A 10,870-nucleotide genomic window follows, 5' to 3' on the forward strand; every position below is an offset into this window, starting at 1 on the left:
TTCTGTTGAATGCAATACTTCTCCACACATCTCAGCTCTAACTCAATTTGTCAATTTTACTTTAAAACACCAAACCACTTTGAGAATCTTATCCCAGACATTCCACTCTATGCTTCAAAAACAGTTTAGTACAAGCTGTAGAATCTTTACCGATGAACAGAACCACATCGTCTGCAAAGAACAAGACATTAAACCCAGAAAGACTGTGTAAACAAGGGCTAAATGCTATGAGGACATTGTCACCTTGATATTCACACAATACTTTCCACAAAATACACTTATGCTTTCTCCTACTCTACAAAGCACCTGTAGATTTGACTGATAAACCCACAATCCTTCAGGACCATTGCATAAGTAAAGAGTTAGATCACAGATTCTGCATTTCATGTTTAAATTTGATCTTTGCCTGTGGCACTGTGGAAATAAATATCCCCAAAACTTTTCTACACCATCAAACACTGCTTTAAATTTTGTATAACAGCCGCAAACTTTCACATTCTGGTTGTATATCAGGAAAAATCTCATTCGCCTTTAGTGCCTTTTAGCTATAGAGTCTGACCAACTCCTTCACAGACTCAGGTGCTCAACAGGCAAACAACCCTGTGCACCAGTGCTGCAGGCTTTCAACATAGTCAACCTCACTTTTATGTACAGTAAAAGGTCTTCTGGAGGTAGGTGATGCAGGCAGTCTTTGTTCCTTGCCCAAAGTTCATTCCAAATATTGAATGCAGTATAATTTGTAAATCTTCTCTACAACAACATTAGATGAATTCCTTACCTGTGATGTAGATCCAGCTGGGTGGAGACTCTCCATGACTGCTGATGTTACACTTGTACAGGCCTTCATCAGACTTGGTAACATGGTGGATGGTCATGTGACCTGTAGGCTCAGTCCTGATGAGGGAGCCATCTTTATAGAAATCAGCTGGAAGGTTGAAGGAGTTCTCTGCCTTACACTGAATACTGACATTATGTCCCTCCATCACAGGGAGGACAGGACTCTGCAGGATCACTGCTCCACCTCAACACAGAGACAAACTACAGCATTTCATCCATTTCCACACAGCTTCATCAACACTAACTCCACAGTCTGATCTTACCAGTGACATTGACGGTGATGCTGTTACTGGTTGATCCCTCTCTCGACTCACACCAGTAAACTCCACTGTCCAGTGGGACAATATTGGTCATGTTACAGGAAGAATTGCTAATCGCATTTGTCTTGGGAGCTCCACATTCAGCTCTGGTATATTTAGTTGTGTTCCTCCTGATTGTCCATCCAGCAGAGCTGTCCTCACAGCTCAGAGAGACAGATTCTCTTATAAAGAACTGAGATCTGCTTGGATTCACGGCGAGATGAACTGTTGACAATTGTTTTACATTTTCAGAAAAAATTGTTGAATGTGCTCCAGAATCCTAAACAAATCTGAAAAGTTTGTAGACTTGTTCCTAAATATCTTAAAAATCATAATTATAAAAACTTGATCCAGGGTTTAATAGTTTTGTCCTAACAGTTATGTCATGTTACAATAGACATTTACTGACCTTGGTTTGTTCTGCAGCAGAGAAGTGAGCTCAGCACTGAAGATAAATGAGACTTTGATCAGTTTAACTTTTAATGTAAAAACAAAAGAAAAAAAAACTCCTGCACAACAGTGTGATATAGTGTTACAAAAAGACTTAACATCTTCTAAATTTAAAAGTGGTTGTGTTTGCAGCCACTAAACATTGAACCCGTAGTTAAGTTAGAATATACATTGTTTTGATTTCAAATTCAGCGTCGTTCCTGCAGACCTGCACATTTGAGGAAGTCGGGTACCAGTTTTTTTTATAGTTTTCATCATCGATTCAGATATAAAATGACCATTCCATATACATAAAATGCCAGTTATTTTCAAACAATGGTAATTCCACCAAAGGTGTGATTCTGACACACTTCTGCTGAGTTCAGCAGAAGTGTGACTGCATGTTGGTGCATTTACAGAAATTCAGCTGAGGTCTGACTTGTTTTGGTTAATGTGCTACTTCCCCTGGTAAAGCGTATCGAATGAGGCCCATCAGCAAGTGACAACTGGGGGCAGTGGAGTTTCGGTTAACTTTCTGATAAGTCAACTGCTCATGACAACAACTGCTGAGGAGGTTAACTTACTGAGCACATTGGTCATGTGAAGTAGCACAAAAACAATAAAAACTCAAGTGCAAGTGCATTTACACAGGTACTGTACATAAGTATCATTTTTAGATACTTGAGTATTTTTCTGTATATTATTTTATTCTAATTATAATCTATCCATCCATCCATTATCTACAATATCTACTACTTATCCTGTTAAGGAACACAGCAGAGCTACAGTAGATCCAATGCCAGCTGACATTGAGCCCTTTGAAATAAACAAGTTGTATGTCACCGTATAAGTTAGTCAGCTCTGTTCACTTTCGATACTTCAATTCAAACGGGCCATATTGTGCATAGTTTTAAGTTCATATTTTTATTCTGAGACTCTACTGAAATTCATTTGAACAGTTAACAAGTCAAATTTCTTAAACTGGGCCTTATTGTACCTGTACCAGTACCTCATCATCAGTCTCTTCCGTCTAAGGCCCCACTCACACGAAGTTTACTCGGCTTATGAAAGACTGGGCAGAGGTCTGTTTATGAACTGATGACGATCATAGGACTGTTTGCTGTTTGCATAGGTTTAATCCATGTCTTTGACTGTTTTGCGGAGAAAACAGTGAAACTATATAGCACTGTTTAAGCCACAGAATCCACCATTTTGGTAAAATTTCAACAGACGCTTGCCTTCCTATGTGGCGACATTACTTCAAACAAAGGCTCCAGTGGGTTGTAAGAGCGGGTACGGACAAACTAGCTATATGAGCATCAAGGTTGGAGGTCCAAACAAAGTCTCAGGGAGCTGCTGGGAAGCTTTTGGACACATGGAGACCCATCATCACTAGATTCAAAACGCAAATACGAAAAAGGACAAAATGGCCTCTTTAAGCAAGTTTTACTAATAATAGTTTTGTCCTTTAAATAAAAGACAAATACTAGAGTATTTCTAATGTGTGTTGATGATCTTTTTATATAGTATTTCTTCCACCACTGGGTATTGATACAGTGAGTCACAGTAAAGTAATAAAACAGATGTAAACATATTAATTACACGTGGTGTAACGTTTCAAGACCACATGGGATAATCTGATGAATTGTCTAACAATTGAACACTGTGTCCATTAAGCTCTTGTATATGTTTGTTCTACCTTAAGTCTTTTTTTAGACCAGTGATTGTAAAATAAACAACCATCACAGAACACACATGCTACAAATATAATAATTATTAAGCATATTCTACTTACAGAGCAGCCAGTGAAGAGATGTTGGCCCCATTGTTTCTTATGCTGTAATGATGACTGAGCTGTAACTTTCTCAGACCCCTCCTCCCCCCTGTTTCCTTGTTATGTGATATTCATGTGGTTTCCTTTGACAGTTAACAGGTGAGAGATGAAAGAGTGGTGGGTTCATTTTAACCAGAAAATAAACAAACACAGATGAGAAAGATGGAAATAAGCAGAGACGTCACATTTGAGGGAACAGTGGTGCAAAAAGAAAACTAGGCCCCCAGGAAAAAGGGGGCTTCACAAATCCTGAAGTTAAGACATTTTATATTATTTAAATGTCAGGTGGACAAACACAATTTGTCTCTAAAGGCAGTGAAGACATTGATGCTGATGGTTATGACTTCAAATGAACTCAAAAGTCAAATCAGTGTTGTACAGTAGTTTATTTTTGACCAAACATGAATTAATGACTTGGCATTAATTGAAGCTGCACTGTTCAGTTTGAAAATCAGCTGCAGCTGCATCATCACTAGCTTTTTATGTTGCCGAGGACGAAAACTAAAAGTAATTTTCAGCAGTTCACTGAAACATAGTCCGATTAACTCTAAGTTAGTATTGTGTAAGTAGCTTTGATCTCACTCGAAAATGAAACCAGGTTTACAGGCTGAGAGGATTCAGTGAAGAGAAATCCCCGACTAACTCTCTCCTTTCTGAAGAGGAACAATCAGCATCATCACAATTCAGAGTTGGTTTCGGTGCTTGACGATTAGAGTCGCAAGTCAAAGTGTTTACAAAGAAAGGCTGCTGGAAACAATACCCAGCAGCTAAGTGGAAATTATGTGGTAGACTTTGTTAAACATGGGATATTTTTAACCTTGAACCAGTCTTACATTTTAATAATGTAAATCTTTAATTCTATATTATTCGTTGTTTTTGCAGTTTGTGGTCTCGCTGTTTCCTGAGTCTGTTTGAAGATTCTTAACCTAGATTTTATCATGAGTAAACTCTTGCCAGTTGAGAAATTACTGCTGCAGAATGACAGGTAGTGTATTTTAGTCTGAATCTCAGAAGTAGCCGTAAATATCAATAAATGTAATCAAGTAAAAATATGACGTTAACAGAAATACTAAAGAAATACATCAAAACTATTTTGAAGTGAGGCACTCAAAGGGCAACTTCACCAGTTTTCAAATAGCTTTCTGTGATTTTAGTTTAGTGTGTAAATGTACATTAATGCTTTTAAACTTCACGCTGAGTTTCCTATATTAAAATATTTCTCCAATTCGAGCAAAAAAACTCATTATTTGATTATGTCATCTAGGGGAGCTCTGGAAAAGCAGGTTGACTATGAAGACAAGAAGATAACATAATCTGAACTAAAGGTTCCTCCAAGTGATGTCATCTGGAGGCATTTTTCAGCTACAAGTAGAAAGATATTTTATTAAAGGGAAGTCAGTGGGAAGTTTATTGGCATTTATGTGCATGTACTACCCAAACCAACTAGAACCAAAAGAAGCAGGTTCAAAATCAGCGAAGGCGTCCTTTAAGTTACTCCAAGGGTTTTGTGTAACAGGATTTATCCAATAGATAAACGATAAAGCATCTTCACGGCTGCAGATGTGCTCTAACCACTGTGGAATGACCACCTTAATGGTGATGCACCCACAGCAGCTTTGGGGAAGTGAAGTCTAGCTTTCCACTCTTGTCAGTTTTCATGTTAACCACCAGATGTCAACAGATGCTGCAGTGTGAAGTGTGAAGGAGGGGGATTTTCCACAGTGTGATGAACCAGAACAGGACACTTGCAAACAGGAAGATGGTTTATAATCATTTGTAAATGATTATAATTACATAAAACATTACATCTTTCGAATTGTGCTTTATCAGAAAGTGCTACTAATTCTTATTCATGTTTAAAAATGATTTAAAGCATTTTTTACATTTTATTTATGCATTAATGAAACGATTTGTTTCAGTATGGTGAATAAATGTAATGGTTACAATTATTCAGATTGTCTGCCTACCTGTTATCCATTGTTACAACACAGAATCACACTTCTAATATTCATCAAACCACTTTTACAACGTCATAGATGAATCGACACGATCATCAGCCACAAGTGTAGGACAGCTCTGACGATCTTTCACAGAAAATCCATTAAAATCAATGCACATTTCATTTGAAAAAGTATTTCATGATGTAGTGCTGTCTGGGGTGTGGCAACGATTATGATTAATTCTGTGCAAAAATCACATTTTATGTCAAAATACAAAAGAACATGACTCTGTGTCCATGTGTTGCTTTGTCACTTCCTCCTTCTCTCCCTCTGTATGATTCTATTTCATGCTTGTTTCTTCTTCTCTTCTCTCATTTCTTAATTTCTGTGTGTTTTTTCCTTCTCTATTTCTCCTTGTTCGCTCTCTTCTCGCCTTCCTACTGTCCAGTCTTCAGCAATGTCTCACTTCAAATGCTGGAAAAATATCACTACTTTTAAAATTGCTTTTGATTTATGGTTTCACTGCAGGTCAGTCCAACAACAGTGACCTTCAGTGGTGAAGGTTTGAAGGAACAGCACTACAAAAGTCATTATGGTTCATTGTAGTAATGGAGATTTAACTCAGAGTGATGCATAGATTCCCATTGTGACAGGACTGCATGCATAATCACACTCCACTTCGTAAATATAGACTCACTTACAGATCTTTAAGATTTACTGAAGTCAAAGCTCAACACAGAAGATGTTTCCTCTCACCTTTAACAGCAGATGTCAGCAAAGCGTTTCCTCCTCAGCAGCACATACTGATTCATTCATTGGAGAAATGCAGCAGCACATACAGAAGAAAGGTGTAATCGGTGTAATCTGTAGATGGCAGCAGCAAACAGGATTTTCTAAAAGCTCATTCAGTTATATGGGGGAGCTAGCAAAGAGTGTCTTGCTCAGGGACACATGTGGTGGGTGGGCTGGGTTTTGATCCTGCAGACTTCTGCAACCCAGCCTGCTGTTCTACCCATTGAGCAACCTGGCAAGAAATATTAGTAAATGTTCTACTTTGTACAACAGGGGCAGCTCATGTAAGAACAGATAGGACAGTAGTTGTGAGCACCTAGGTGTGTATACAGTGGAAAGAGTTGCAGTACTTTTGGCACTATGTTGTCTGGAACAGAAACTAATATTCAATAGTCTGTCAGCCCTTAATTCTAGATGCCATGGTGTTCAGTTTGAAGTATTGCAGGTGCACTCGAGCATTATTCATCCAAGGGAGTCAGTTCCGTTTATGTGGATAACAGCACAGGGGGAATAAGGTAAAGGACATGGCAAAGCAGGGAACACAGACAGATGCAACATATCTCATTTAGAAACAAAAATGATCAATGCAGTGGAGAATTGAAACAAGAGGGAGATTCTCCTCACACTATAGGATGTGATACTGCTGCTATTGCACTTGTTGTCAACTGCTAATCAAAACCAAGAAAGAAGAAGAAGAAGAAGAAGAAGTTCACCAATTGCATTGTGCTTTCTTTTTTGGTGTGGAAAGACCAGACATTTGTGTGGGAAAAATGGTGATACATGTAAAATAACCTTATATCTTTAGATATTTATTTAGATATTGTCCATGTGTTGGGGAATACAGTAAATTTAGGATCATTTTTTCTGCATGTCGATTTGGCACATGTGCATAAAACCCAACCAATGCTATTGTATCTTGTTATTGAGAAAATGTAAAATTTGTTATAAATGTAAAAGTGTCCGGTGGCTCTCAGTCTGATATTTCGTGACATTATTCATAAAAAATGAAGTGTTTCATGTTTGTTGCAGTTTGACTGATTGTAACATGAGTGAAACTGAATATTCTCTTCTCTGTTTTTTGTAGTCTCCAGGGTTAAGAAAACATCAAACTGCTTCTTTATTTAATTTCCCATCACAATCAATCAACTGAGTCATGGGCTGTAGATGGGCTCACACTTTCTGTTTTCTTTTATGTCTTAATTTCAGGTGCTCTCCTTCAAGCCACATCACCGTTAACCAAAAACAACCCAATCTTACAGCTTTCTTCATGAAAACACAATGATTTGACCTATAAATCCAAATACTGTATTACAGTTGTGTGTTTGGTCCACATCCCCAGTCAGCTGTGTTCTCACTTGTGCTTTTGTGGTACAGATTTTTAAAAGGTCAATACATTCAAACAGTCCTCAAATCCTTTCAGAGGACCAGTGAAGACAAACAAGACTCTGCTTGTGTTGGTGGTTTAAGGTTTCTTATAGAGTAGAGATGAGGAGGAACGTACCTGAGTTTGTATTAAACGTATAAAAAGCACGTGACCAATTATCTGGAAGTGACGTCACAGTTGAACCTGAGAAGACAAACATGCTTTACAATCAACACGGACGCAGTTTGCACCGTGCACAGGAGTTGTTGGACGAAAGATAAGAGAAGTGACTCAATTCCTTCTGGTCTTTGTACTTAAATGACACGTTTCTGTTTTGTCTTTGGGCCTTTGTTGGTGTCAGACTGTCACCTATAAAGTTATTCTATCGGACCTTGAAGATAACGTGAAATAATAATGAAACGTCCAGATTCGGATCCATTCTGTCAGCGCGAGTAAATGAATTTCGGTCAACAAACGAACCCACTGCACCATCAGCGTCTGTCTCATTTGTAAGCGGCTGATTTTACTGCTTTGCATTAAATGAGTAATGTAACACCAACGAAGAAATAGCGATATAGTTCCTGTAAAACCCTCCACCACCCTTTCCGTGACGTCATACTGTGAGTACTTTCACTTGTACAGTTTAAAGCAGATTCAATTCGGCTACGAGCAGCTAGATAACGCGGGCAACAATGAAGTATTTAACGGTGGTTTTCCTTGGAATATCTCTCGCCTCAGCTTCTCTACCAGGTGAGATTCGTGTGTGTGTGCGTTTCTACTTCTCCGTCAGATGAGTTGTGAATGGGTTTAGTCAATTTCTGGGGCATTTTTGTATTTGCAGCTGTGTTTAAAGTCACATTAATGCGCGACTGACTCCGTTCACTGTTGTTGCTGTCGACAGCAGAACCTGCTGCTACCCACTGCACATCAGGTGTGTTCAGTCAGTGGGAAGCTGGAAGATGCCATCTGAGATGAGGGAGGACTGAGGAAAGAAAAAAGCGGATGGGCATCTTCCAGCTTCTGATTGAGCGAACACACCTAATCCAGGTAATTCGCAGGATTAGTTAGAAAACAACCTGAGCAGGGGTCCTTGAGGACCAGGAGCAGCTAAAATTAAATTCTCAGGTCAAATCAAAGAGAGCTTATTAGAGGCAAGAGGCATCTAAACTGGGTTCTAAACAGTTAAGGCAGTGATCCATGGACCATGGGGTCAGTTGTTCAACTTCTGTCCCAGCTACAGTATGTGATGAAGTGTCTTTGGGCAGTTGCTCCCTGTGGGTCAGGTGAGAACCTTTCATGGTGACGGCCATGATCAATATGTAATTGTGTCTATGAACGGGTGAATGAGAACAAACATGAGCAAACAGTTTTACCATTTAATGGTGGCATCGACTAAAATCCTATAAAGTTATCAGCTGATGTCACATCAGGTTCAGCAATTTGAATCTTCAGGTTAAAGATGTTATTCACATTATGAGAATAAATCAAGCATCAAAAAATGATGATTAGCTAAATGAGTAGCTTGGTAAATCCAGTGTTGAGGTTGAAAAATAAGAGACTGTCTTGCACTGACTGATGATCCAACACACGACAGTCAACACATTTATCAGATAATGAATTATAATGTTTCTGATGTACAGATCTCAGTTCTGTGGTAGCAAAAGAAAGATAAACTACTTTGTTAACAGTAAACTGTCTTCCTGTTTGCACTAAGCCAAAAATCCCAAGGTTAGTTTCTAGTTAACTAAAAAAAAAATTGTTAATAGTTCCTCAGAAAACTAGTAGTGGGACAACCCCACACAGTCCAGCGGTTTTTAATTAACCTTTGCATGATTATAGTCATCGTGTGGTGTGATGACTGAATTATGCTTCTACAGGCTCAAGGACACATTAGCCACTGCTACAATAACACACCTCAGAGAGCCAAGTCTACAAAATACTCCTTTAATTTACCCTTTACCAAGTGAGGATTAGGGGCTCAGCAGGTTTACAGAGATGCTCACTTCTCTGAGGTCTCATTTGTTGAACTGAAAGGTGCCAGCTGTCAGGTGTCTTCAGGGGAAATTACAGACCCACTATGAAAGAACGATCATCAATAAGTTTATACAGTTACTCGACATAAAGGCATAGGTCCAAAACGATCGACAGTCAGTCTGCTCTGATATTAAAGTAATGTCATTAACATTAATTTAAGAACTAGCCAATCCAGTCTCTTTTACATTGTGAAAATTTGATCATTATTTGCTTTAAAAATTGTAGTGTGACACAATATAATTGAGTAGATAAAGTGATAAAGGTTTATTAAATTAGTCAAATTTATTCAAAAACTACAAGCCAATACAAAGTAAATCAATAACTAAATGTGTTGGATTTAGTAATAGTGTAGAGAAATGAGTTGATATAATCAATGTATTTAATATAAACATTTACATTTAGCAGACGCTTTTATCTGAAAGGTTTTGATTGATGTCTTCTGTGCGGTGCTGGGACCACCAGACGTCGTTCGTTGGCAGACCGCAGCGGGCGGGAAGGATTGTAGACTTGAATGAGTGAGTTGAGGTAAATGGGAGCTGTTGAGTTAACCACCCTGTGAGCAAGAGACAGAGCTTTGAACCTGATGCGAGCAGCTACAGGAAGCCAGTGTAGAGATCTGAAGAGTGGTGTGACATGGGTCCTTTTTTGGTGATTAAAAATGAGGTGAGCTGCTAGGTTTTGGATCATCTGCAGGGGTTTGATTGTGGATACCGGTGACCCCATCAACAAAGTGTTGCCGCAGTCGAGACGAGATGTGACCAGCGCCTGTACAATGAGTTGGGTTGTATATTGGTTGATGTAGGGTCTGATCTTCCTGATGCTGTAGAGGGCAAATCTGCACGTCCTAGAGACTGAGGAGATGTGGTCCTTAAAGCTCAGTTGGTCGTCGATGATGACCCCCAGATTTTTGGCCGACTCTAATGTTGATGCTGATGTTGTGTTGCGTCGAAGGTCTGGCTGGGAAGACAAGGACTTCGGTCTTGGAGAGGTTGAGCTGAAGATGTCGCTCTCTCATCCAGGCAGAGATGTCTGAGAGACAGGCAGAATGTGATGAGACAGTGGAGTCGTCCGTTGGAAAGGACAGGAAGAGCTGCGTGTCATCAGCTTAGCAGTGAGAAAGAAAGAAAGAAAGAAAGACCATATGAGTGAATGATGGAACCCAGAGATGCAGTATAGACGGAAAAAAGAAGAGGACCTAGAACTGAACCCTGCAGCACACCGGTAGAGAGCTGTGAGAGTGAGAAACATGCCCCCGCCAGGATACCTTGAAGGTTCGTCCCGTTAGGTAAGAACGAAGACTTTAGCAAAAGCTGGAATGAAGTCGGCCTTGTTCACTGCAGAC

The 10,870-nt window shown here is 39.3% G+C and overlaps 2 protein-coding genes and 1 long non-coding RNA gene across 4 annotated transcripts in view; 1 reads left to right on the forward strand and 2 right to left on the reverse strand.

Annotated features, from left to right (window-relative positions):
• The window catches only part of LOC137137944 (coxsackievirus and adenovirus receptor homolog), a 94,958-nt gene that overhangs the window by 81,182 nt on the left and 2,906 nt on the right, over window positions 1-10,870 (forward strand). Inside the window, exon 1 of one of the 2 annotated variants that reach the window (XM_067524795.1) lies at window positions 7,709-8,244. The exons of the other annotated variant lie outside the window; for it this stretch is intronic. Within the exon in view, the coding sequence (XP_067380896.1) occupies window positions 8,187-8,244 (58 nt within the window). The 5' untranslated portion in view covers window positions 7,709-8,186. Of the gene's footprint in view, window positions 1-7,708; window positions 8,245-10,870 lie in introns of those variants that run through there. 2 annotated transcript variants of the gene reach the window in all.
• Window positions 1-10,870, reverse strand: part of LOC137137922 (Fc receptor-like B) — a 39,978-nt gene that overhangs the window by 2,556 nt on the left and 26,552 nt on the right. The gene's annotated exons all lie outside the window — the stretch shown is intronic.
• LOC137137954 (uncharacterized) lies at window positions 1,228-3,443 on the reverse strand. The gene is made up of 3 exons (XR_010915871.1): window positions 3,361-3,443; window positions 1,546-1,581; window positions 1,228-1,361 (listed from the first exon to the last, which is right to left on the reverse strand). It is a non-coding gene; the product is annotated as an uncharacterized lncRNA (long non-coding RNA).

This window comes from Channa argus, chromosome 12 (assembly GCF_033026475.1).
Source record: "Channa argus isolate prfri chromosome 12, Channa argus male v1.0, whole genome shotgun sequence".
NCBI lineage: Eukaryota > Metazoa > Chordata > Actinopteri > Anabantiformes > Channidae > Channa > Channa argus.